This window comes from Euphorbia lathyris, chromosome 2 (genome assembly GCF_963576675.1).
Source record: "Euphorbia lathyris chromosome 2, ddEupLath1.1, whole genome shotgun sequence".
Taxonomy (NCBI): domain Eukaryota; kingdom Viridiplantae; phylum Streptophyta; class Magnoliopsida; order Malpighiales; family Euphorbiaceae; genus Euphorbia; species Euphorbia lathyris.
In genome coordinates this window covers 108,864,799-108,892,653 of record NC_088911.1, presented here as the reverse complement: position 1 = coordinate 108,892,653, position 27,855 = coordinate 108,864,799, and the positions used below count along the sequence as shown (strand labels likewise).

The 27,855-nt window shown below is 34.0% G+C and overlaps 2 protein-coding genes and 1 long non-coding RNA gene across 5 annotated transcripts; 1 reads left to right on the top strand and 2 right to left on the bottom strand.

Moving 5' to 3' along the window:
- Positions 1 to 1,696: 1,696 nt before the first annotated feature.
- On the bottom strand, positions 1,697 to 5,185 carry LOC136220943 (uncharacterized). Its single transcript, XR_010684766.1, has 3 exons — positions 4,707 to 5,185; positions 4,156 to 4,231; positions 1,697 to 1,962 (listed from the first exon to the last, which is right to left on the bottom strand). It is a non-coding gene; the product is annotated as an uncharacterized lncRNA (long non-coding RNA).
- Positions 5,186 to 9,215: 4,030 nt separating this feature from the next.
- LOC136219393 (uncharacterized) lies at positions 9,216 to 16,241 on the top strand. The gene is made up of 10 exons (XM_066006790.1): positions 9,216 to 9,372; positions 9,467 to 9,596; positions 10,165 to 10,264; positions 10,480 to 10,623; positions 10,983 to 11,041; positions 11,560 to 11,627; positions 11,716 to 11,767; positions 12,745 to 12,918; positions 13,004 to 13,603; positions 15,901 to 16,241. The coding sequence occupies exons 1-10, from the start codon at positions 9,365 to 9,367 to the stop codon at positions 16,114 to 16,116; spliced, it is 1,551 nt and encodes a 516-aa protein (XP_065862862.1). The 5' UTR covers positions 9,216 to 9,364; the 3' UTR covers positions 16,117 to 16,241.
- A 1,056-nt stretch (positions 16,242 to 17,297) lies between these two features.
- Positions 17,298 to 27,015, bottom strand: LOC136219392 (uncharacterized). Of its 3 annotated transcripts, none has more exons than XM_066006787.1 (13): positions 26,431 to 27,015; positions 26,098 to 26,247; positions 25,543 to 25,713; positions 24,504 to 24,647; positions 23,001 to 23,106; positions 22,770 to 22,918; positions 22,550 to 22,675; positions 21,475 to 21,618; positions 20,924 to 21,011; positions 19,676 to 20,049; positions 18,750 to 19,067; positions 18,125 to 18,349; positions 17,298 to 17,744 (listed from the first exon to the last, which is right to left on the bottom strand). In XM_066006787.1, the coding sequence occupies exons 1-13, from the start codon at positions 26,689 to 26,691 to the stop codon at positions 17,604 to 17,606; spliced, it is 2,397 nt and encodes a 798-aa protein (XP_065862859.1). In that variant the 5' UTR covers positions 26,692 to 27,015; the 3' UTR covers positions 17,298 to 17,603. The 3 variants fall into 3 exon arrangements, with proteins under 3 accessions (XP_065862859.1, XP_065862860.1, XP_065862861.1); XM_066006788.1 differs by having other exon boundaries at positions 17,298 to 17,738; positions 26,431 to 27,013; XM_066006789.1 differs by having other exon boundaries at positions 26,414 to 26,553.
- Positions 27,016 to 27,855: the final 840 nt, after the last annotated feature.

The window sequence follows — 27,855 nt, the reverse complement described above, 5'->3', positions numbered from 1 at the left end:
AGAGAGTTATAGAGAGAGATGCTCCCTCCTCTCTCTATACTCTCTTCTTCTCCTTTCTCCTTTGCTCTTTCTTCTCAAGCTTTCTGTCAATACCGTCACTATCTCGGTTCTTCCTTTCTGTTCAGGTCCCCTTAGAGGATGAAGGACGAAGCTTGTCTTCCTTCTTCTTCCTTCCATTTATGTTTTAGTCTGTGTTTTTTATTTATCTTTTCTTGTTAGTTTGAAATCTATATACTTTCTTGAATCTCTTTTCCGTCAGATCTACATCTGTTAGCTATACTTTTATCGTTTATTCTTTTTTCTGTCTTAGCAAGAGCGGAAAATGTTCATCTTGTCCGCAGATCTATAGATCTGCGTGGTTGCAAAAAAAAAGACTCGGATCCGAATGTCCGAAAGAGGTTAAATGATGAAGAATGGATTACAGTTGTTTTTCAATGGGATTCGACTTACGAGGAGTATATGATTTCTATTTTTGTTGTATTTGTACCTTTCATAGTTTTTATTGCTATTTGTAGTCTTTTTCTTGCTCTTTGTAGTCTATTTTCTTCCCTTTGTGTGTATTGATTGTAGCCTGTATGAGTGAGAAGTTTTATCGTGTTGTATTTGTACTTTGTGATTTAATTGAATGAAATATGACATTTTATAAAAAAAAAAAAAAAAAAGTTTAGAAGATATTGATCAATATATTATTTTAAATAAATTTAGATGGTGTGTAAGTGACTTTAAACAAGTTTAACATTTTGTATATTGAGATGGTCAATGTTTTTTAGTCAAATTAAGGGCATGAATATCCTTATTATTATAGGGAGAAGCAAATATAGCCTTTGATGTCGCAATTGAGCTCAAACCCCACAAGAGGTCCAAACCCACAAGCACCCAACTATGAGGCTCCACACCCATTCGCCATAACCATCTCCAAACGGAGCAAGAAGACCCATATGACGGCTTCAAGAAACCTACAGATTACATGGACGCTGAAAGAAAAGAACTAACGGGGCGTTTAGTATTCTATTGGGATAGAAATAAGGATAAAAGTTATCAGAGGGATAAAGATAAATGGTTGGGATAAGGATAAAAATATGATAATCGAAAATTATTATTCAATGTTTGGTACGTGGTATAGGGATAAGGATAAAATAATACATTTTACTATTTTAACCTTATTTAAACTACATAACATTAATTTGAGGGATAAGATGGACTTTTTCATCCTATTAAAATCGCAGGAGCTTATCCCACCTCTTTATACCACCATCTCCTCGGTATAGGATTTGAGGGATAAGACTCGTATCCCTCTTTTATCTCCCTAACCTATCTCTCAAACAAACACGGAATAACTCATCTTAGTTTTTTTTATCCCTATCTCCGTGTCTTTATCCCCTCTAACAAATACCCCGTAAAGGGAACAAAGCAAGGAAGACAACGGTAAGCAAGTATCCGACCAAAAAGGCTCTCACACTAGACAAGATGAGGCACACTTCCCCTGTCTTGGGAGCCGAGACGAGGCTCAAAGGGCTCCATGGAAGGACAGTCAATCGCACTGCACCTCTTGTAGGGAGGTCCATGGACTCCCACCCTGCATAAAATCGAGATCCTACCACAAGATCTCACAGGCCCTACTATACTGATGTTCTAATTGTTCTAATAGTTAGTTAGAGTTAAAAACAGTTTTTGGCACCAATTGTTCTAATTAGTTAGAAGTAAATTTTCTACTATACTGATATAGCATTCTAGAAGTTGTTTGTTGTTCTGTAACTTGTATAAATACAGATTTTATCATCTATGTTAATTCAATGAAGAATATCAATCATTTTTTCGTTGATAAAAAAATCCTCTAATGGGACAGAATTACATTTTGATATTCCACTGCACATTTTAGTATTTTGAAATCACTAGAGCTTGCTAAAATCAATGACTTCAATCTGACTACAGAAGAAAGGGTGAATACCAAATATTTTCTGCCTGCAAGAAGAAGAAAAAACTTATAGAGGTTAGTAATAATATTTAAATTTTCTGCTGATATTCCTCTTTCTGAATTTTTTTACATACTCCTTTGACATCCTCATCTAATAAATGAGAGTACATGATTTAATTCAAACTAGGGGAACTTATTGAAGAAATTTATTAGGTAAGTAATCAGGCCAAAAATATGAGTTTTGCCTATGTACTTCTCTAGGAGAGCTACAAGTAACTCATTTGCATTTGTGAATTGAGCTAACTCTGGTTGTTTAGAAGCAGCAGTGTCTCTAGGAGAGCCGTCCATGGGCATGGACGGATACAGGAGGAGCAGGAGAGCTTCAATATCTACTGGTTGTCAGAAACGCTAAAAATTCTTTGAAAACTGTCTAGGGGCTTTAATCTTTTATATGTAAAAACGTCAAAATAAATATATTAATTTATCACTCATAAATCAAGAGGGACCAATATAAACACCCAGTCAATCCTGGATCCATCGTTGGACCTAGGCGCCTGCCTAAGATCTCCCATTTAGAAGAGCTTTTGATCCAAAACTTTTTTATCATATGAAATTCAAAACTTATTTTAATTACAAATACAATAATTATTAAAGGTGCCTTCTATGGTTACTTTGTTTTTGACAAAATACCATTATGCCTTCTATGGTTACTTTGTTTTTGACAAATTACCATTACTTGGTGTGTTTTCATCATTGGATGATGGAGTATAAATCTCAATTATTAAAAATTATCCTAAAAAATAATTATTATCCCGTATCTTAAACTAATAGTAATTTATATATACAAAATAAGAATACAACCTACTAAAATGAAATAAAAAAATCGACAATAATAACACACATTATCTTTTTCTTTTTTTCAATCATCGCCTTTTAACAACAATATCACAACAGGATCCTCCATAATTTATTTCAAATCTCGTCTCTTAACAATAATATATATTATTATAAAAAAAACAATAATATGTATAAGTTACAAATTTAACTATATGATTATTAACTATATGGTTATTGAGGGAGCGCGAATTTAGTCTCTACATACACAACAATATAATTTTAAATCTAACTTTTACTGGACGGTGCAATTTCAAATGTCAATAAGATAACCTTATTACTTAGAACATAAAAATACACATTATGAAAACTCGCATTTCGATAATGAGGTTTGAATTTGCAAATTCTAGGCTTAAAATTGAATTATTTTGTACTTAATGGCTAAATATGTTCATCCCCAATAATGATTGAGATAAATTTATACCTTACCTCACAATAATATAATTGTTAACTATTTCAATCTCTATAAACTTTCCTAAAAAAATGGAACTTTATGTACTCTTCTTATGACAGTCTAGAATTAATTAATTTTATATTTATTAAATTTAGATTAGTAAAAAATGTAAGAAATTGAAGTAATTGTTTTTGGTATTTTCTTCTCCTACAGAGATGGATCCAAATTGAAGTTTGAACTCTAAGGTTAGACAGTCCTTCTCTTTGTAGGAGACAGAGTGAAGTGGCTCAGACTTTCTTTGAAGCATGCAACAAACACCATCATAACCAATGGACCCTCCACAATCAACATGTGTTTTCAACTTGTAGTATTCTTTTGTATTTACCTAATAAGCCTCAATCACTCCCTCTCCATTTCTGATGTGGGATTCAGTTCATTCCTGCCCCCATCGCCATCTCTTAAGGCCGCTCCTTGCTCAGGCCTTCTTACCCCAGCGCCACCCACTCCGGACCGGGTCGTTACATTTTATTTCCACTAAACAAATTAATATTCTTTTGTTTTGTTTTTACTGTTTCCCTTCACTGTAAAATCAGGATCAGGTTTCTTCTGAAACCAAGCTTTTCTACAATCCAATGTATCTATTAATACGTATAGATTTGATTCCCAATATCTTTTGGGATAATAGTTTTAAAAATTCTCAACCATTAGAGTTCATACAAATGAACGTGGAATGCATAAAGTAAAGATTTGACCCCAACTTTGGCATATTTTAAGATGATATGACCAATAAAACTCTTATGCTTCAAAGATTCCAAAAACTAATTCAAGTTTCAACTGAATTTCATATGGAAAATGCAAAAAGTAACTAAGTTATATTAGTAAAAGTTTTACACCGAAACTCAAATTCAATCTTGAAAGAAGAAAAACAAGATCAAGAGAGTGATAAATGTACCTTGGAGTATTTGCTTCATTGAATTGTACAAATACAGGAGTTTCTTACTCCTTCAAGTTCCCCATCTTCAGACATGCTATATATTCACAACAACAAGCCTATAATTATTACATTAAAGAAAATAGCTCATCATTTTTAGTTTTACTCAATACACTCATTTAAACCTACACTATATTTAGTACCTAATCACTCTTTCCAGATAAATTAGTAAAAATACATTCATTATTTCTTTTAATGAGATTAATAATTTCTTTTTTATCTAAACCATCCGATACTCCCGATTGGAGTCAGATAACTTCATGTATTTTAATCACAACTACATTCATATGTTCATGATTAGAACATGGTTATTTTGAACCTTAATATTTCATCTATTATTTATCCATTTTGAGCTTATAAGTAAAAATCTCATACTATGAATATAATACAGTTACATATTACATGTTATTCGAATATCCATCAATCTATTATATTTTAAGGCTAAAATTAAGAAATAATAACAATGGATAATTCAATTTTTCCAACAAAAAGATCAAAAGATATTTAATTACCTTGGTTGAAACTCATGAATATGAGCAATATCTTGGCCATGGGCATCAGACCAAGTTACTTTCCTCTTGCTTCTTGATTGTTTTTTACTTCTCTTGAGAATAGATTCCAATTGAGGCCCATTAGACCCACTGCTTCCATTCCCATCTTCTTCTTCCTGTTCTTCTTGTTGAAGAACATGGTTCTTGGTTGGGTTGTCTTCTTCTTTATTTTTGCTGCTGCAATTTCTGGAAGAAGGTACATAGCAAGAGCACACTAAAGCTGTGCACTTTTTCTGCGTTGAGGCCGCCAGGAGTAGACTCAATAAGCTTAAGCCGATCTCAATTGTGCTTATTCTTGAAGATATCCAGATGAAGAATGTAGTTGGTTTATCTGCAAATGAAAATGAAAATGATTGATAATATGGTTTGTCAATGTTTCTAAAAAAGAAAGTGGCAAAGTGGGATTTGGACTTGTTATTTCTGATTTGGGATTGAAAAAATAAAATGGTTGGATATTAATTTAAAAGCAGGTCTCAATCATATTCATATTCTCATGCCCTCCACTCACTTACTCCTCTTTCTTTTTTGCTTAGCAATCATTAGACTGGTGAAAAATTAAGCCTTTGTTTTTTTACTTTTCTTCACAGTAACATCATGACCCAATTCCGTATACATATTAATATTAAGGTACATTTGGAGTATTTTAGAGACCCTGTAGAATCAAACTGATATAGTCCCTCCCTACTTTTTTTTTTTTTTTTTGGTAACACGCTGTTTATTCTCTATATTTGGAAAAACACATTATAAGGTCTCTATCTTTTGTTAATATTAACCATTTGGTCATTTTACCTATTTTTTTTAGATCTTTAACGGAATATATCTTAGCTTTGAGAACGGCCATATTACGATACAAAATGAACATGTTACTCAATTATTTTCTGTATGTCTGTTTCAAATATTATGATTAAAAATCTAAAAAAAAATAGAAAAAAGGACCAAAGGGTTATTATTAACAAAATATAGGGACCTTATAATGTGTTTTACAAAATAGGAGGACTAAACAATGTGTTAAGTAAAAAGGAGTGAACTAATAAATTATTTACCCTTATATTATTGTGTGATAATGTATAAATTTAGGGTGTCAGCCCTAATTTCCCACCCCTAGCCCCATGAAATGACCAAACTACCCTTATTAGTTTTGGTCTTTGAATTTTTTTTTTCTCTCTACGAAACACGGGCGTGTGGCTATCACATGCCTCACCACGTGGTGAGGCGTGATAGTCACATGCCTCACCATGTGGTGAGGCGTGACAGCCACATGCCTCACCACGTGGTGGGGCATGTGAACATCACGCCTCACAGTGAGGCGTGATGTTCACATGCCCCACCACGTGGTGAGGCGTCATGTTTACATGCCCCATCACGTAGTATTTTTTTTTTCAATTTTAGATTTTAATTATTATTATTCTAAAAAATTATAATTATTCTAAAAAATTCTAAATATTATAATTATTAACATTATAATTTGAATTATAATTATTAACATTATAATTAAATAATGTGAGGCGTGATGTTCACATTCCCACGTGTGATTTTTTTTTCCAATTTTACATTTTAATTATTATTATTTTAAACAATTATAAATATTATAATTATTCTAAAAAATTCTAAATATTATAATTATTAACATTATAATTTGAATTATAATTATTAACATTATACTTAAATAATATACATTAAGTATCAAACATGTGTTAAAATGTGTTAAAAACAATAAGTTCTAAAGAATTTTAAATATTAACAAATTACAACAAGCCAATTCGTCCGGTTCCATTCCTCAATGAATCGATGTGTGATAGATTTAAGAAAGAATGTTCACATGCTCACGTGTGAATTTATTTTTCCAATTTTATATTTTAATTATTATTATTCCATGGAACCGGACAAATTGACTTGTTGTAATTTTTTAATATTTAGAATTATTTAGAACTTATTATTTTTAGGGTTAAGGTGCAAAAATACCCTTAACATTTTGGGTCAGGAGCAATTTTACCCCTAACGTCTAAAATGGTACAATTTTATCCCTAATGTTGGAAGCCAAGAGCAATTTTACCTCTAATATTGATAAATTGGGTCAATTTGAGAAATAATTCATCAAACTATTTTCTCGGTCATGAATCTTGTCATCTACACTTCACACATGCGTTATTTTATCAGTAACAAATCACAAACATATGTCGGGATGTGAAAAAATAAAAGAAAAAATATTAAAATATACTGTCTTTTGTACGAATTAAAGTAAAAAATTTAAAAAATTCACTGAATTTATAAATATTAATCTCCAAATAATATTTAAAATTTGTTAGAATAATTATAGTATTTATAATTGTTTAGAATAATAATAATTAAAATGTAAAATTAGAAAAAAAAAAGTATCCCTAATGTTGGAAGCCAAGAGCAATTTTACCCCTAACGTTGATAAATTGGGTCAATTTGAGAAATAATTCATCAAACTATTTTCTCGGTCATGAATCTTATCATCTACACTTCACACATGCGTTATTTTATCAGTAACAAACCACAAACATATGTTGGGATGTGAAAGAAATAAGAAAAAAAATATTAAAAATATACTGTCTTTTGTACAAATTAGAGTAAAAAATTTAAAAAATTCACCGAATTTATAAATATTAATCTCAAAATAATATTTACAATTTGTTAGAATAATTATAGTATTTATAATTGTTTAGAATAATAATAATTAAAATGTAAAATTAGAAAAAAAAAATTCTCACGTAGGCATGTGAAGAATATACCTCCACCACAGGTGGGGCGTATGAACATCACGCCCCACCATAGGTGGAGGCATATGAACAATATGCCTCCACCACAGGTGGGGCGTATGAACATCACGCCCCACCATAGGTGGAAGCATATTGTTCATATGCCTCCACCTATGGTGGGGTGTGATGTTCATACGTCCCACCTGTGGTGGAGGCATATTCTTCACATGCCCGACACCGAAAATTTGATTTTTAAAAAATCATTCGATTTTACTTATAACAATCGTAAATAAAACATATTTTTGAACAAAATTATGTATCATTAGTCATTTCCCATGTTTTTTCTTTACCAAATTATTCCGGATTAGATTTTGGAGAGTTTTGTGTTTTTTGTGTTTTTGAGAGGATTTGAAAATTTGAGAAGATGAGTGAATTTGTTGAAAGGGTAATTTCGTCTTTTCATAGGGCTAGGGGTGAGAAATGGTGGCTAGGTTTAGTAATCCACGTAAATTTATTCTTATAGTTATGGGGAAGAATAAACTTAGCTTCTATGCACAAAAATTGCAATTTTGAACTTAATATTTCACCTTAGCATTCTTACTACCTAATAAGGTTTGAAATTGCATCTTATGTTAATGGAAAAATGTTATCTTCCATTAACGAGACTTGAAATCGCATCTCATAATTGTTTAGCTTAAGATTGTACTGTTTTGTAAATAGAGGCTAAACACTCTCCCTGAATAGCCATATTTATAACTCATTCTAATTATGGTTATGATAGAAGCCTCAAAAACAATTTTGAGGCCTCCATTTGTAACCATCCTTAACTTCTTCAACATCTTCAATCTCCATTTGTCAAATTCACTTTCTTTAACATCTTCAATCTCCAATGTATAAACAGAATTTTTAAAATCACCAAATCAAAACTTCAACTAATTGAGTCATGAAAAAAATTGGAAGTAGAAAGCTTTTTTAGGAGGTCTAAGTGCAAATAATAATAAAAAAAATAGTAGAAAGAAAATAATAATCGTGAAATTTCAACCATTGAGATTGAGATTAATGTATGATAGCTAATAAAATAAAATCCGAACATATCAAGATAGATATATCCGAAGAAAATAAATGTAGGGGTTTTGGATATATAGATATCTACTCCATTTAATAGATGGATTGGAAGCTAAAGCGATGAAATATTTAAATGGTAATTGATTATAAGAAAGGTAATGAGAATGTTCATGAAAATTGAATAAAACGGAACAATTTCTCATAAGTATGAAACCTATCGTCATGCAAATGTTATAAATCAAAATATTAAATGGAGTTGCTTTGAAAATTATTCTCAATTTCTTTTGGAAGAAATAGATTCTCATTCTTTTTTTCTATTTACCTCAAACGCAGAAAAATGCATCTAACTCAAATAAAAAAGACCTATAAAAAAACTCAAATAAAGAAGTTAAATTTTATTTTTAATATACAAAAGGTGTAAGTTTATCAAGCAGAATCAAGTATATCCTTCATTAACATGTTTCTACCAAAACAAAATCTTAATAGACATAATTTATAACAAATTGTCAAAAAGAGTTGAAGGATAAGAATATTTGTATAAATTGTCAATATTATTTAATAAAAAGTATAATTAATCTTTGGTAACCTGGACATTTTTTTTTCTGAAAAAGGTAACCTGGACTTTTAATAGACACATTTGCCTGTCAAGGTCAATCAAAGGTAATTGTTTGCCCTTGGCCCTAAAAGTAAAAGATGATACCTAAAAGCCCAATTGGCAGAATTGGCTCAGCCCAGATTTCTTCAGTGTTGATGGCTTGTTCATAGCGAGTGTTTAAGCCGTTCCAGTTCTTCGCCAGAAATTACTGTCACCGCACTCCGGCACTTGTAAGAATGAACAGGTATGCCTTTCAAATTCTGATACTTGAGCGCTAATTTAGCGTCTCTCTAGCTGTTTATATCCATTTTTCCTGATTTCCGTTTAAACCATTTCAGAGCGATCGTCAGGAAACTTGCCGCTGCTACTAATTATTATCATTTGAAAGTTCCTCGGAAGAACTTTTGTAGTGGCGTAGCTGAAAATGCTCATGCTACTAGCTGTAGCTCTAGCTCCATCATCAATCAAGTAATGAAACTACTTGTGATTTCTCTTATTCATTTTATCTGTTTTCAAGAGCTTTTTTGCTTCCTTGCGTTGGCAGAGCTTATCCTTGCATATTATGACGTTAGATTAAATTGAGTATGAGATTACGGTAATAGATGCTAATAAATATATAATTATGCAATCCTTTTTTTTTATAACATCTGTTGTATCGTAACTTTGAATTTATCTTTTACTACTAAACGGCTTTGTCAATGGCCATTTAGTTATATGCTAATGGGTACAAGGAAATATTTAGTTGTTGATTATAATCATAAAAGTGGATTTAATTGCATGTTGGCTAGAATTGCTACTTGATTTTAGTTAATGTATTTTCTCTCCTGCTTGATGGAAATGCTATAATTTGGTGAATTTTGTCATATTTTAGCTACTTTTTATAGTTCTACCAGGTTTTTTGGAAGTTGCTAGAGCTTTTTATCATTTCCAAATACTTACTGATTGTGTTTTACATTCAGGTGCCTGAGGATTTTCAGGTTGTTTAAAATGGAATAATATATCCTTTCATTTATGTGTTATGCTTTTGACATTATAGGAACATGAGGACAAGCAGAATTTTGATCATACAGCACACCCATACGACATTGCTATTGTTGGAGGCGGAATGGTTGGCATGGCCCTAGCTTGTTCCCTTGGTATGCTCTCTCTCTCTCTCTCTAATACTGCACCGTTTGTCTACATTAAAGTAAAACATTTTTTTTATTTCCACTTTACTTATTGAGTGAAAGGTGGGAAAATAAACAAGATTCATACTATTTTCGCGTTTTAGTATAAATAAACTCATCTGGCATATTCTCATCGATGGATGGAATCAAATTTGGTACTCACCATGTTAACTTTGTGGTTGCAGCAACCACTCCATTGACAAAGCATTTGAAAGTTGCCATCATTGACAGCAATCCTGCTTTGGCTAGTAAATTAAGTATCAGGAAAGAGGAGCCTCCTGATGCAAGGGTCAGTACAGTCACACCAGCAACTATATCTCATTTTAAAGGTATTATTATTTGTCATTCACCATGTTGCTACTGCCACTACTCAGAATTTAAATTCACAAATGTGGTCTATTGTCATCTGATTGACGTTTTTGTTTGAGGCATCTAAATTTAACAATCATGTTGGAATTTCAAGATAGCTTTTCGCGGAGACCCTTTTTCACCTTGCATATGTTATTTTATTCGCCAGATCGGGAAAAACCATTAACATGCCTGGGCATAAGTTCTTTATGACAGCTTTTAACATCTGGTTAAATTGTTACCTACAAGTCCTTGTGCATAAGGTTTGAAATGTCAAGCATATCTTGTCGTGGGAATGAGATTTAACTTAAGATACTTCTGGGATTTGATGATGTTGCAGATATTGGTGCTTGGCATTATGTTCAACAACATCGACATGCATATTTTGACAAGATGCAGGTACTGCTAACAACCGTTTAGTTCACATTATTGCTATGTTCAAGTTAGTTCTTTTTTGTTTTTAAACTTTTTACTTGCATTGACTTATTGAATGGAATGACTTGTTGATGTATCTAGTCTTGTATATTCAAACCTATGTTAAGACTTCAATGCATTCTTAAAGCACATAAAGCTTTGTAGTCTTGTAATTCTTATAATAAAATTTATAAATGTATGATGGTAATCTAAAATTGCAAGGCCAAAAGAAAATAATGACACATAACATCAAACAAAATGGAGATTTGTAAGAAGTGGTGTGAACAACGCAAGGCATAGTTCCCAAAGCGGGGGATCATCAAACAGCAAGAATTTGGAACATCAGATATATGTTGTACTGATTGTATCTTATGATTTTCTTTACTTGACTTGCAGTTCTTCACCACCAAGCTACATATGACATATCATTAAAATGTGACCATTGTGTTGAGTAAGAATATAAGGTTCGGTTACTTTGTCATTTACATACTGTTTTCTTGTAGGTTTGGGATTACACTGGCTTAGGATATACAAGATACAATGCAAAAGATGCCAATAAAGATATTTTAGGGTAAGCACAGTAGAAGAGATAACAAAACAATTTTCATGGTGCATTTGTCGCTTATGGTCAATAATGTTTATGTGGACTCATGATCCAGTTGCGTTGTGGAGAATAAGGTGCTTCATAGTTCATTGTTCTCTCGTGTTCAGGTATTCTACTTGGTTAAACTGTCTATGTTTTATTTGATGAAACTATTAAAGGTTGTGGAATAAGCTGTCTTTTATAGAGTACATTCCTATTTTATGAACTTATCTCCACTGCTTTATTTCTTCGATTCAGTAATCAGTTTTGTAATTTGAATGAGGGTGTTGGTGTCACGCATGAAATATTTTGAGTACTATGTTTCCGTGTGACAAGTTTCTGTTCTTAGTCATATTTTTCTTGCTTCTTTTTATTAATGCATACTGCTTCCATTTGGTTGAGTTGTATAACACAACACAACTTGAAAAGAATTATACAAGATATCAGGCTGTTTGAAGAGGTATCTAAATTGGATCAAAATGTGTTGAATACACTTTCTAAATTTGTTGAGGAATTTTTGTAAGTCTTTTATTTTAATATTACAATCATAAATTAGACTTCATTTTCAAACCTTGGATTGAGAAGTCTTCAATTCAATTTCAACCATTAGGTTGTTAAAGTACATTTTATGGATTTCCATTTTTCCCACAGAGCTGGCCCTCTCCGAGGGACTCAGCCTACAAATATAATTACGTGGTCAAGCTCTTTTGCTGGACGATAACTCAAGACTCTCCCTGGGAATTCATAAATTCTGTCTTGAAAACTTTCTGGGTAAAATAGTTCTGTCATAAAATGCTATAAAATGTAGCATCAAATATCTGAGGTGCTTATGTAAGGCTTATTAAATTTAGCCTTCTGGCTAGCTAGATGATAATCTATGGGTGGTTAAAGATAATATAATGATCTGACTATTGTATTTCGCTTGCACTTCTTGGTTTTCTTTCTGGTGTATAATATTTTATAATGGATGCTTGGATTATACTAATTTTCTTGCTGGTGCATCAGTACCAACCCAAACCTCCCCGTACTGTAGAAGTCTTTTTATTCACTTCTTTTTTTTTTCCTCACAATTCCTGAACTGAAGTGAAGGAGTTTTATCCTACAGGATACAGAGTTCCAAAAAATGATCTATCCATCTAGATTAACTTCAATGTCCATACACCAAAGCTCTTCTTCTGCGGTAGTGGACAGTAAATTATCAAATGAAGCATTGTACAACAATGGACGCTTAGCAAAGCTGGGACTGAGTGATGGCAACAACCTTTATGCAAAGTTGGTGGTAATTAATTTGTATGCTGATGGACAACCCCTTCGAAAATAACGCAAATCCGAACCTATCTCTATTTGATAAATAATGTTGACAGGTTGGATCTGATGGTGGCAAGTCACAAGTTAGAGAATTAGCTGGATTTAAGACAACTGGATGGAACTACTCACAAAATGCAGTCATCTGCACTGTAGAACATTCTGTAGAAAATCAGTGCGCATGGCAACGGTTTCTTCCAGCAGGTCCAATTGCACTTCTGCCGATAGGGGATAAGTTTAGCAATATTGTTTGGACAATGAATCCAAGTGAAGCATCAGATTTTAAATCAATGAATGAGGATGATTTTGTGAAAGCTGTAAACCATGCACTAGATTATGGATATGGCCCTCATCCAAAGTCAAGTCTATTGGATACTGGTAACATGTTTTCATGGCTTGGGGGAAATTTTGCAGTATCGGGTAATGAATCTTTTGAAATCCCCCCAAAAGTGGTAAAGTTGGGTTCCACTAGGATGGCATTTCCGTTGTCTTTGATGCATGCTAAAAACTATGCGTCCAAACGTGTTGTTCTGATTGGTGATGCGGCACACACAGTTCATCCTTTAGCAGGACAAGGAGTTAACTTGGGTTTTGAAGATGCTTTTACCCTGTCAAGAATAATTGCTGAGGGTATCGCATTAGGAACAGACATTGGAGAGGTACGTTCTCTTCTAAATATCTTCATTAGATTTTGATCGGCTTAATATATATCTCTGCCCCCTGGACACAAGGAAAATCAACTATCTCCCTACATTTAAAAACGTCTTATTTACCTTCTGAACTTGTTTGAAATGATCTATTGACTCTTGAAAGTAACTTATCGGCTCCCTAAACTTGCTTATTGTGATCTTTGGCCCCCTGAACTTGCATAGAATGTTTTCACTCTAACTTGTCCAAAATCTCTTCTTACTCTGCCACCAAGATTTAAGGGGATCAATAGGTCATTTTAAGCAAGTTTAGGGGTAAATAGGATGTTTGCAAAGTATAGGGCACGGTTGACTTTTCTAGACAAGTATAAGAGGCTAGAGATGTATTAGGCCGAATAAGGTCATTGGTTGCCATGGGCATAAATTCTTTTTTTTTTTTTTTTTTTTTTTTGTGGCTTAATACATCAAGGCCCTATACTTAGTCAAATAATCCGATTGACCCCTGAACTTTGGAGATGTTTATTAATCCCTGAATTTGCTTAAATTGACGTATTGGCCCTTTGAACTTGCTTAACGTGACCTATTAGCCCTCTGGACTTGCTTAAAGTCATCAATTGGCCCCTTGAACTTGCTTAATGTGATACTGACTTCAACTTATCCAAATTTCCATTTTGTTGTGTCACTTAGGACTTGGAAAGTTAATCATGTCACTTTGAGAAAGTTTAGGGGGTTAATGAGACATTTCCAAAGTTCAGGAGGCTAATCAGATTATTTGGCCAAAAATATGGGTCTGATGTATTTTTTTGGGAAAAAAAAGCTCAATATAGATAAGTAATAAAGACATCTTTTCAGCTAGGTGACCTTATGTACTTGATACACGAATGTTTAAAATTTTTCTGTATCTGTTTTAATCTTCGATAGCACTTAGTTCAGATGACTTGATTAAAGAATTATGACTACAAGTTAATACGTTCCATTCAATAAATTTCTAACGAATGATGAGATGAGCAGGCAGATCAGCTCCCTATACCATGATGCCAATAGATGTGGCAATGTGGAAAGGGAAAAAAGCATCCTGAGACTTTTTAATCATTCTGAATTTGGTGGATTAAACCCTTGATCTTTTGTTTCAACATATTAAGCCACTGATTTTTTTGTTTTTTTTCACATTGACCCCTTATTATCAGACTAGCCAATTTTAGTATAAAACGCGGTCAATATAGTGTTATTCATTCCATCTACATTCGAAATTTAGCATTTTTAACAATTCCAAAGCAGTTTTTTTTATTTATTTTTTACGTGTGATATGCCTATAGAGAAACTGTAAGAACCTTTGCGAACAAGAAAAATACAATTTCAGACACAAATGAAAGAAGTAAAGCTCTTTTAACTGAATTATATGTTTACGTAGAGGCTTAATGTGATCAATAAGTAATGATCTGGGGTTTGGTGTATTGAAATAAAAGATTAGTAGTTTAATCCACCAAAAACAGAATGATGAAGGTGCCCTCAAGATGCTTTTTGCAATGTGCAAAATGATGCTCTGATGTTACTTGGGCACAAAGCCTAACTCATTTCTATGGATCTAATTCATTGGAATGGATTTTTTTATGGCTGCATTATAAGAGTGCTTTGAATCTAGCACATGACAACACAATTTAAAGAACGCATTATTATCATTTTTGTGTCATTTATATCATATATAATTATGAGATAAAGTATACCCATGGTTCATGAACTTTATCCTTACTTCCAGTATGGCCTTTGAAGTTCAAAATCAGACATTATAGTCTCGGCAGTTCACTAACATTATCGTCCTTGATTAATTCATGTTGATATCAAAATAGAAAAGTTCAAGAATCACGGTTGTTTAAAACCACATTTTCTATAGAGCAACCATTTTGAATTTTCCATATCACTATTTTCAGATTCTCTAAACAACCAGTCTCTCTTTCCTAACCAAACAACACCTAAATTACCTTAAAACTAAAAAGTTTAAGAATTAAGGTTTTCTAGAATATCATGTTCATCAGCTCTACAATGGAGAGTTACCTACTATTGGAGTGATCGTCTTGGTCAACAATAGAAGGGATCATTATACTAGTACAGTGCAAAGTTCAGGAGTTATAATGTCCGGTTTTGAAGTTCAGGGTCGTAATAAAAGTAAATGCAAAGTTCAGAGACCATGAGTGTAACCTACCCAATCACGTGGAATATATAAATTACACAACACTACTCTTGCATGATAATCCATTTTGACACCACTATTTGGATCCAACACTGAAATACTGATGGGTGGATATTTGCAGTTATCACTACTGAAGAAGTATGAAGCAGTGAGGAAACCAGCAAATGTGGGGATGATGGCAGTTTTAGATGGTTTCCAGAAGGCATATTCAGTTGATTTTGGGCCTCTAAATATACTTAGAGCTGCTGCATTTCATGGAGCACACCACATTTCACCCCTTAAGAGGACCATCATCGCATTTGCTTCAGGAGAGCAGAGGCTTTCCCTCTTTTCTTGATAGATAGATAGAATGTTGTCCTGTCCTGTCCTGTCCATTCTGGATCCTCTAAATTTGTATGTTAAAATAAATCAACCTTTTTGCCCACACAGCTTGTACAGTAAGAAAAATCAACAGTTAGTTAATACACCATGTGCATGCATGATCGTTCGGCCTACTAATCAAAAATAAAAATGGATGCAGTGGAATTACTACAGTCAAGGAAAAACATTATTGATATCTTATCATTGTCGAAAAGAAGCCAAAATATACTGCATTTACGTTTGCTGCTCTGTACTGTGGAAATAGACTGTTGATGTGGTGACGCATTTAAACTGTGTTTGGTAGGAAGGATAGAAGGTAAGTGAAAATTTCTGATGAAAGTAAGCTATAAAAGAAAAGTTGAAATATTGATTAAATGTACCACTTGTACTTTTATTAATAAAAAAAGACAAAAAACAATCTGTTTTAACATATTATTATTTGTCACGTTAAATTTGTTTTGCCAAATTATTATTATTATTTTTTTTTGGGAAACAAACCAAATATTATTAAGAAATGGAAATATTGTCAAAGAGCATCATCTAAATAATTAAGAGCAACAATATTATCACTAAGGAAATTAATATTGGAACAGAAATAACGAATCATTTAATGGGTCACATTGTTCGTTAATTTAGGGACAAAAGCTACAAAACAATCTGGATGGAATAAGTAATAAATCTCGAATTTCTTCTATAAAAATCCTGAATTTATTAATATCATGGACCTTTGTTAAAATGCAATCTACCATCCCTTTGGCATCTGTTTCAAACTTAATATTCTGAAAATGGACACTAGTTAGGTTCCTCATTCGTGTATCTTCAAGCAAATGGTTACTGGATTTAAACAAGTAGAAATCATCTCTGGAAAAATACCAAATGAGCTGCAGACACCAAATTAATTTTTGTTTGTCAAATTAATTAGTTATAAACATTTATTTTAATTTATTTAAAAGAGTGTTATTTTGTTTTTTTTTAATGCGAATTAAGATTTTATAGTTTCTTTATTTTTATCACATATAAAAAAAATTGTTATTATTAACTGAGTTTACTTTCACAGTGACCATTCATCAAGAGATTAATAGTATGGTCTCGCTCGAGAATTTTTTTTTTTTTTTTTTTTTTTGACAGAAATATAATATTATTGACAAAAGGAAGAAGTACATAAGGAAAAAGTAAAAAATATTCGGTCATCCAAAATACACCATTTCCCCGTCCAATTTGAGAGGAGATGAAATTTAGAAAAAGAAAAAAAGACCATAGAGGTGACTTCATCCTACCTCCACCCTTGTCCTTCCTTGATTCAGAATAACATTTAATTGATTTTTGTGATTAATTTAGGTATGCTTTGCTTCATTTTTTTTTATCTCAAATGTACAAAGAAATGCTTATAGCTGTTGTTTGGCTGTGTACATAATCTATTAACAATTCTATGGCTACTTAGTGGTGTTATGACAAAATGAGTATTTACAAAAATGCATCTCTGATTATACGTGCTGCTATACGAGATGTAAGCCGTCTGACCACCTCAGGAAGTATTGTGGCTGAGATGCCGGGCAAAATTGGAAGAAATTCTTGGACAATCTGAACAACATTGCTATCCTGTTGCTTCCCCCCAAACAAAATGAAACAAATATTAGAAAGCAAGCATATTTACTTTTAAGACAACTAATAATTTCCAAATATTTTCCTACTTATATTGGGTAACTATTAATCAATTGCCCAAGAATAGCTTTTATTATTATCATGGCATACACCCGCACACGGATGCCCCTTGACTTAAAGTGTGTAGAACACATGCTTATTTTATCTCGTGTTGAAATTCCATTAACAAATAGAACATGGACTATAATTTGGAGCAAACCAAACTAGAAACGTGGACTATTTTTGGGGAGAGAATGCAAAATATGAGCAACCCAAACAGCAAAATTAGTTAACTAATTAGCCCTATCATAAACAATTTGTATTTACACGTGAAATATAAATACCTGATTTGATGCTCTTGATATTGAACTTCCAGCAGTTAAAAACTCAACAACTTTCTGAACATTATTCAAGATAACCTTGTCCTCTTCTGTTATTGTTGGTAGAAATGCTGAGGGCCTGAAGGGCCCAGGTACCATGCTGAAAACCGGGGTAGCATTTTGTATTCCAAGTACAGCCAGTATTTGTACCAGCTGTTCCCTTGTAACTGCATCAATACCCTTCACAATCTGCACAGGGGAAAAACTTTGACCCTTTTGTTCTGGTGAAAATATAGAGGGGTTTTTCCTCAGGTGCGGTTAAATAATTTATAGACCTAATGCCATATGAAACCGGTGTTTAAAACATCGGTTTCAAACTCAATCACCAGGTTCAGTGTAAGTGTCAGAAGATGACATCAAACATTTGTATTTGTACTGAACCCGGTGATTGGATCACTGGGTTCTTTACATAAACCAGTGAAATACCGGTTTTGTACATACTGTGACACAGTTAAAAATAGCGTTACTGTGGAAAAGTTTTTTTAACTACTACCTTTGAATATATCCTCAGAATAAGCAATATTCAGAGGAAAAATTCAAATATCCTCAGAAATTAAAGTAAAAAAGCAAATGCTGCTAGTGGAGATACCTCATCAAGAAGAAATTCTCGAAAAAAGTTGCCCTTCTCAGAAAGCAGAAATGACAATGCTGCCCTTGTTTGAACTGGGTTTGTTGGTTGAGCTGTACTAAAATTGAAGACAGGAGGACTTGTTTGAGTTTGCAGAATGCCTAGCTCAGCCATACCCCCATTCAAACTTTCTCCACCTCCACTTTTTGCTGCTGCAGTGAAACTCTCGAAGGCTTGCATTACATCAATGAATCTTTCAGCATCAAAAACACCAGATCTTCCATAAATTGTATATCGCAAGGCATTCCTTAGACGAGGAGATTCATCTGTAAGAAGCCTCTGAGAGAAGAAAGTGAAGCAATATATAAGAACCTTGAATTAGACATTTTGGACAAAGCACAAAATATGCCGAGGCTCAATTAAGTCAGTCATTATAGTCTAATGGAGCAATATATAAACCTAGAACCGGAATTTTTTTTTTTTATCACAAACTATCATCTTAATATACACACCTAGATATTGGTCACAAGTGTGATCACGTGTCTAAATTAAGATAAATGATATAATTGCATTTCTGATGATGATTTGCAAGAGGAAACTTCAAGTTTTGGAAAATGCTAATGACAATGAAATTTCCTAGTTAAAATGATATTTATTATCTATAACTAATAATTCAACATGGATAATTCAGAAATCAGTTCAAGCACAATAAATTCATAATCTGTGTCTGTGTATGTATGTGGAGACTTCTCTTTAAATCTTTTACAAAAGCAAAGCACATAGTTCAACTTTGTAGCTCTATTCTAGAAATCTACTATTGTAGCTTGAAGAACGATGTTTCATGCTACCGCACATGGAAAAGAAAGTTGAACTATCAATTAGATATCAATGCTATGAGCAGGTTAGAAAATGTTGAAATTGCTACCATTCACTAGCGCAGAACTCACCTGTGCAATATAAGGATAAGCCTCATCAACAATAGCAAAATCAGGATTGCCCACTAAAGCTATACCTTCCAGAACGCCAATTGCCCTAATAATGAGAGCAAAATAAGGGGGTATCCTAAATGGATAATCGAATGTTATTTGCGCCAAATCTGATGCTAGCTCCTGAAAATTTAGATTTTTTGCTCCTCCACCTTCAAGTGCTTGATCAAAAACTTTAGCCAGGACTGGCAAGATAGGTTCCAAATTAACTCCTTCGGAAATGAAACCAAGTTTAACAAAATCTTTGACAATAGCAGAATAATCCCGGTGTATGAGATGGGAAATAGCTTCAATCATTCCATATTTCTGATCATCTGTTAATTTTGTAACTAGGCCTGTCACAGCACCAAAAAAAAAAAAAAGCTTCAGGATCGATATGATTTGGTTATCATGGATAGTAGAGAAGAAACAATTAATACAGAATTGTTTGAGGATCCAAGCCAGTAAAAGTCAAAGAAAGAAAAAGACCATAAAATCAGAAGACATAAGCTGTAACCTTTAGCAACATCATTGCCATAATTGAGATGCCTCGTATACATAAGGAGATGAAAAATATAATGGTTTCTCTCATCATATGGAAGTAATTCGAGAATTTCAAGGAAAGTCTTTTCGCATAAGTCACATTCGAAACAAGTAATTCCAGAAACAGCAAATCATATGAATGTCATTTGGTTGTGAAGTTCTCTTTATCTCCCAAACAATTCATTCAAGAATAGAACGATATCAAGAACATAAACTAGATGATGAACCCATAGGAAGACAAGAAACAAATGGACATGAGAGATATCACCACAATCAGATGAATACTTTATATCATTAAGGTATCACAAGAGCTCTCAATGAAGTGTCAAAAATTCTGGATTATCAGCATTAAGCAATCAAAATACAAGTCTATCAATATTAATACATTCAACCAGATAGAAAAATAGCTTGATTCTGTATGAGAAATTGTGATAAAATTAACAGGCATTTAACACCAAGAATGGAGAAGTAGAATTACAGTATTAATAATCAAAAAAGGAAACAGGTAGAAAAAAGGAGAAGAAAAACCAGTTCCACAGCACTATTAAGAAATAAAAGAGGAAAAGCACATAATAATTCAAGAACATTAGTCAGAGAGGAAAAATTTGAACAAAGTACGCATATGATGCAGCTAACCATGTTGAAAGATGATCTTTCACCATATACGCTTATGAAGTAGATTGTTACCAAAGTCAAGTATAGCTAGCTTCCCATCTGGTGTGCGGATCATGTTCCCAGGGTGAGGATCAGCATGGAAAAATCCAGTATCAAGCAACTGCAATTAAAATCCATTGAAAATCAGATCATGCAGTTACCGTTTGCTAATTTATCCATCCCCCAGTTGTGACTACATGCTTGAAAACAATTGAAAAAAGACAAATCCAAACTATTGAATATTTTTTTTTCCTCTAATGTCCATTGGAACACCGATATATTAACAGATTGCAAAGCAATTCATAACATAGTGGTTTCATACTAGCAGCATGCCAACCTACTGTCCTCTCAAATTTTCAATATTTATTTATTGATGTTAACCATCCGTAACTTCTGTTACCAAGAAGCCAGACCCCATGCAATACGGTTAACCAGAAAGGAAAAACAGATTCCACTTCCATGCAAATTAACAAAAATGAGAGAAAAGTTTGCCTAACATACAGCGATAAAAGAGGAATCAAGCACATGAATTCAATTATGCTTCAAATGGGTGCACATTATATTTGATGTCAATGCAGCACTACCTGCTTCAAGTAGCATATGACTCCCACATTGACCAATTCTCCAACATCACTTTCTGTACTTTGTGAGAGCTTTTCTCCATCAACCCATTGCGTAGTAAGAACCTTTCTTGAAGTATACTTTTCATATGTCTTTGGTACAACAACCTGCAAGACAATGTAAGTATGGTGTCATGTAAAATCTGTGGCATTATTGAGAAAAGAAAATAAGAAAATTCCAGCTACTGGAAATTATTTTGGTGAGCTATCATAAATAGTGACTTAAAAATGAAAGCCATTTGCAGTTCCACTACCATCAGATGGTACAAAACAGTTAACAGCTAGCAATGTCATCACTCAGCAGCATTACAGACAACTGAGAATTCAAGCATACATTCGGACCAAAGTAACAGCATTAATAGATAATTTACAATCAAGCATTTCGGGTCCCATGTTATAAAGAGTAGTTCACCCCAAAAAGCAATGAGATTTCACTGAATATCCAAGACTAGGCAAACCCATGGTGTTAATGCCCTTTCAATTAACACAGCTTCTGTCTCTATGCTTTGTGATATACTCCTCCATTCTCTTTCATATGTCGTTTAAAGTTATCATCATGACCAATGAAGTATTGCTTAGAATACAAAAATGACTGATTTACTTTCAATACTTCTCTCATGAAATTCTACTTTCCATGCCAAAATTCTCTTTTTTCAAAATTATTATGGCTTAATTATAGGATGATTTGCACTAGTATAAATATTAAAACCTCTCTCTTAGTTTAAATAAGGGAAAATTTGAGATTATTTTTTTATCAAAAGTGCATAGGTAATATAAAACGTCATATAAAAATGAGCAAATTGATAATACTTAAAAGTCATACGATAAAAATACGGAGGGAGTATGAATCATGTGGGAATCATGATGAGAATGCCACTAAATCAATGCCTCCTTGGTTTCTCTTTTGGTACATTAGTAGTCAAGCAAATTAGAGGTGCAATGCTGAGTTTGCTAAGTAAATATTTCAGATAAAAAACAATTCATCAAATGACAGGATAAGAAATAAGAGATAGTTGGGACTTGGATGCTATAGACTCACTTGTGGCAGGTCCTTCCTCATCATTTCAGCAAACAGGGTTCCATTTTCTCCTTCATTAATATAATCTAGTTCTTCAAAAAATCGAGCAGCCCATTCATCAACCAATCCAACAACATCGATAGAGATCTGGAGAGAAAACAAGGGGAAGGAAGGAATTAGAGCATTATTGTTCCTAGCATAGACGATGAACAGCATTCAGTGAGCTTTGAAGAAACATTACCTGAGGAAACTTACGGAGGACCAAACCCAAATTCCGTATAACGAACAGATCAACTGTTACAGTTTCAAGAACAAATGGCCTTTGTACTTTGACGGCCACCAAATCCCCATTCTCCTTTAGCCGACCCTTATATACCTGTCCAAGAGATGCTGCAATAGAAATACTACAACGGTAAATGTTGTGGGAGTATTTAACTTCACAAACTACAACGAAAAAAGAAGATGAAGATACCAGCAGCAATTGGCGAAGTAGAAAGTTCAGAATAAATCTCCTGCCATGGCTGACCAAGCTCCTCTTCAATGAGAGCCATCGCCATATCATCCGGAAATGAAGGAACCTTCATACATCACCAAACAGAAAAATCAGCCATAAAGTAAGTAACCTACCTTCTATCTGGTACTGACTAAGATTAAGCAATATCCACTTAGCATATTAATGATGAATATATGGCTACTAGGATTACCAATAAATTTGGAAATTGGGACTAAGAGAAAGGATAAGACTAAGTTTCTACAGAATAGCTTAAATCTTAAACACAAACTGACGTATAGGGGAGATAAAAAGGCAGGAGATGAGTTAACACTGGTTTATTTGGTCAAACTATTGAGGACTTCGTTTTTAAGATGCCGTTTCTTTAATAAGATCACAGTTGCTTTCAACAAAACAATTATAATAATAATAATAATAATAATAATAGAATAAAAATGATAGGAAGCATCTTAAACTAAATCTCTTAAGAACAAAATTATGTTTAAATATATGTGAGGAAATATGTCACTCTAATGAATGACTTCAATGGGGAAGAAACTTAAAAAGTAGGATGCCATCTTAACCAGGAAATTGTTAAAAGCATAGTGACATTAATCAATTTATGCAACACAGTGAAAGAAAACTAGAAAGTTCCTGCAAGAAATAGAGGACCGAAATGGTTTTCTGGGAGAGCAATAAAATAGACCAAGCTGCATATGCATTTTATGATTTGTTACATCTTATTAGGAGCAGTGCATGATAATCCCCAATGTTAAACATGATGTAGAACGCAACAGAAAAGATTGAGTTCCAAATCCTAAACAAAAGTAAGGAATAATGAAGTATACACTCATTCAAAATCAAGCTTTTGAGAGAAAAAAAAAATAAAAAAATAAAAATCAATAAAAGTTAACGAATTATCAAGTCTTCACAGGCTCAACAAATGTAGCATATAATATTTTCTTTCTGAAACATAGTATTAGAATATCAACCAACACTGAAACTTTAACTAATGATATTATCTAATTATTCTCGTCCCTTCATAGAGGGCGAGCCTTGGCGCAACGGTAAAACGTTGTTGCCGTGTGACCAGAGGTCACGGGTTCGAGTCTTAGGAGCGGCCTCTTACCAATTAAATTGGCAAGGGAAGGCTTGCCCCCAATACACCCTTGTGGTGGGACCCCTCCCCGGACCCTCGCTCAGCGGGGACGCGTAATGCGACCGGGCCGCCCTTTTTTTATTCTCGTCCCTTCATAACGTTAAGGCTTTCATGCACCATCATGTTTAGACAATGACTTCATTCAAATTTTAGATGATGAATGACATTCATTTCAGTATGATAGGGCATTAATTTCTCAAGCATCCGTTACCATGAGAGTTACGGTATTATTAAATTCTAATTTTGTTTCTTCAGGGTGGAAAGGTGAAAAGAGCTTTTGTTTATATGTACAATTACAACGGAACGAAAGTGAAAATTGAATTTACCTTGTCACATAGCTTTTGTAGCTCAGTCATTGCAGCAGGTGACAGTATATCTGGTCGAATGCTTAGAGCCTGACCAAGTTTTATATAAGCTGGACCCAAAGAGGTTACGATCTCCCTTATTTCAATGGCTCTAGCAACTTCATTCTGATTGCGGATATGTGACAAAAAAGAGAGTTAATTACCATTTCATATATTACAAGAACAAAAGATATCACTGCGTATGCTTGTTTTAAAGAAGGTGACCATCTTTCTCACAGAGGTAAGAAATAACTTCTACGATATTTAAATCCTACACTTTTTTAAAGAGATTGCAGAAACAAAATTCTGCAGTCTTTTCCAGGAAATTACTGCTATTTAAAAAGTAAAGGAATATGCTTCTGCAAGAAAGATGCACATCACTCTATGTATTTGGTTGAAAACAATCATGTTCCTCAAGAACTGCAATAGAAGATTATTAAACCCTTACAAGCAAATATCAACCTTCCTTACACACTTAACATCCCCCAGGTGAGCTTATACTTTCCACACAAAAGTTACAAAAGAAGTTTAGTATTTAACATGAGATATGAGCTTATACTTTCCACACAAAAGTTACAAAAGAAGTTTAGTATTTAACATGAGATATGATTCTCTTTTTTTTTCCCTCTGTTCATGCTCAAGTTCCTGATTCCAATTTAAAAGCACTTAAAAAGGACTGCTTCTATCACCAAAGCTCAAACAATAAATCAGACATTCCAATAACTAAAACATTTAGATAATAAACCAATGATGAGCATCAAGCTATGCCATACACCATATTACCCCATTTAACATATGCTACAATACATCCATCCTTTTATAGTTTAATTTAATCAAATGGCGCCAACTCCAAAAAAAAGTATAGAAAATTGATTGCATATACATAAATACACACTCAGTTCAGCAATCAACATGCATGCAATACCTACATGCACAAAGAGACCAATAAAAGGAGGTGCTCCTCATCTATAAAACAGATAGAACAAATAGATAACAAACTGAGCAGGGACTAGATATTCACCTCTTTGACCTTCTTGTTTATAATATCCAAAGCAATACGTGAAAGAAAACCCCCAGCAACAGAGAGTAACTGGACAATTCTAGTTGCAACAGCACGTGGCCGTTTTCCCCAATAAGCTGAAATGGTATCAGGATCATAGACCATTGGTAAAAACTCACTGCTCTCATCTACCTGCAAAAACACAAGACAACAAATAAAACCTATCTGCAAAAGATTAAAGCTACATATACAATTAGCAACCAGCAATGGAAGAGGATACAAGTCAGAAACTAGAACCTTAGAACCCTAAATCTGAACCATTTATCAAAGGAAAAGCAGAAGAGAACAATTAAAGTTTAAACAAAAATGACAAAATCTCTGATTAACGTCACAGTACATTTCAAAACTTTGGAAATTTGGAATACAGCTTTAAAGTAGATGCAAATAGTTTCAAAACAGTAATACTAGGGAATTTTAATAAGCAGAAAATTCTATCCAAAAAAAAAATACATTCATATGCCCAGAATAAGAGTTCATACGTTTCATTAAGCATATGAAATTACAAACTCACAATACCTCAACTAGTCGAAGCTTAATATTGTTGTCAGCAAATTGTTCATCTCTTAGATTTTGGCCTCGCAATCCTCTCATAAGTATTGCTATATCTTCATTTTCTTCCATCTGTGCCCTCACCCTTTTAATTTCCTTGGAAACATCTCCAATCCTCTGCTCAAAACATCAAGTAACCAATAACTCCAAATTATTATTCAAATCAACTAAATTATAAAAAAAAATAAAAAAAATAAAAAAAAAACATCAATCAGTATCTAATCCTTCATATTTTCATATAACCAAACAAGAATTTGATTATTCTAACAAAGTTAAGACGCACTCATAGTCAACGCTTACTGTGGAAGATCCGTTGACTGATTTCAACGGCATAGGTCTCGATGAAACACCGTTAACATTTTTAGAAGAAGGCGACCTGGATGAACCATTACTATCATCAGAAGACGGACCTGTTTGTGCAGGTTTAGGCTCAGTTGCGACGGCGAATACGCGGTTGATTCGTTTCCGAACTGTAATTCTGGTCGGCGATGAGTAACTAGTAGGTAAAGAAAAGCGACGAGGCTCGATTCCACCGTAGACGAGCTGCGGGGCTGCGTCCATGGCGGAATAGGACAAAGAGCGAGTGAAGCTAGTGGATGTGGAAGAAGTGAATAACAGAGGGGGGAGTGCTGTGTGTGTTATACTCTTACAATTGGGAAATTTAGGAATAGAAATGGTTGGTTGTGGGATTTTAAAAAGCGAGGGAGAGGTTGTGGACGTTGGTGGACCACGTAGCTAGACTTGGAACGAAGAGAGACTCCATTTGTCTGTAGCTTGAGGAAGTTGGGGTACAGTATATTCTCACGGTCCTCGTGTTCATTGTTTATGCCACTCTTTGCGCCAAAATTATGGGGGTGCTAGTTAAGTATGTTTGGAAAGTAGGACCAACCAGCGAGGAGGGGATTGAATTCCCAGAATTATGTACTTTAATTCTTCGTAATTATAATTTTTTGTTTTGAGGTGACTGTCCAATGAAAGGGAAGTTTCCTTCTTGAAATTCACTAGTATTACATTTCATGGCCTCTCGGACCTTCCAAATTAGCAAGCTGACCGAGCTGACGGTATCCACTAGGATCTTGTGGATGTTGAAGTTAGTAATTGCTAAAGTGACTACCAAAGCCTCCGAATGTGGGGTGAGCAGTGGAGGTTGCACTATGAGTGCTTTGTTTGTTATCTTTCACTTTCCGTTGGAGGTTGATGCTCCGCCATGGACAAGTGCTCCTTCCCGGATCACTTGGATTTCTTCTTGGTACCTAGGTCTCTTGCTTTCCTGGTGCTGGGTTCGAGGTCGTGTTTAATAGTCGTGTCATCCTGGGTGGCGGCACCTTGATCAAAGAGTTTGTCAATCTCCTTTTACAGCCGATTGTAGTTCTCGGTTGAATGTATTCAGAACTTATGATACTTATAGTATTGCTCCTTGTGCGGCTTTGACCCCTTCTCTAGTGGATAACCGTGCCTTGTTTGATCTTGCGGTGGCGGAAAGGGAATGGCCCGCTAAGAATAGTGAACTTCTCGACCTGCTGATCGGTCTAGTTTGGTTGCGGATATGGGGTCTGTGTGGTATGTCTCCCGTCGCGGTTGATAAGGTATTAGTGTTTTATCCTTTTTTGCTTCTCCCTGAATCTCTAGGCTCCGCGAGCTGCTTTCCTTTCTCCTCGTTGGCCTTGTCCTTAAGGACTCTTCGTATCCCGTCGGGCAGTCGCAATCGTTGTATCGGACAAAAGT

Bases quoted from the DNA above. Each gene is read 5' to 3' on its own strand.
- LOC136219393 (XM_066006790.1), top strand. The intron at 10,265-10,479 runs GTATGCTCTCTC...TTGTGGTTGCAG, and splicing joins GGCCCTAGCTTGTTCCCTTG to CAACCACTCCATTGACAAAG. The intron at 11,042-11,559 runs GTACTGCTAACA...GTTTTCTTGTAG, and splicing joins CATATTTTGACAAGATGCAG to GTTTGGGATTACACTGGCTT.
- LOC136219392 (XM_066006787.1), bottom strand. From the start codon at position 26,691: ATGGACGCAGCCCCGCAGCTCGTCTACGGTGGAATCGAGCCTCGTCGC. The intron at 22,676-22,769 runs GTAATGTTTCTT...TTTTCTCTCCAG, and splicing joins TCCTCCGTAAGTTTCCTCAG to ATCTCTATCGATGTTGTTGG. The intron at 21,012-21,474 runs GTAGTGCTGCAT...TTTTAATTGCAG, and splicing joins TCATATGCTACTTGAAGCAG to TTGCTTGATACTGGATTTTT.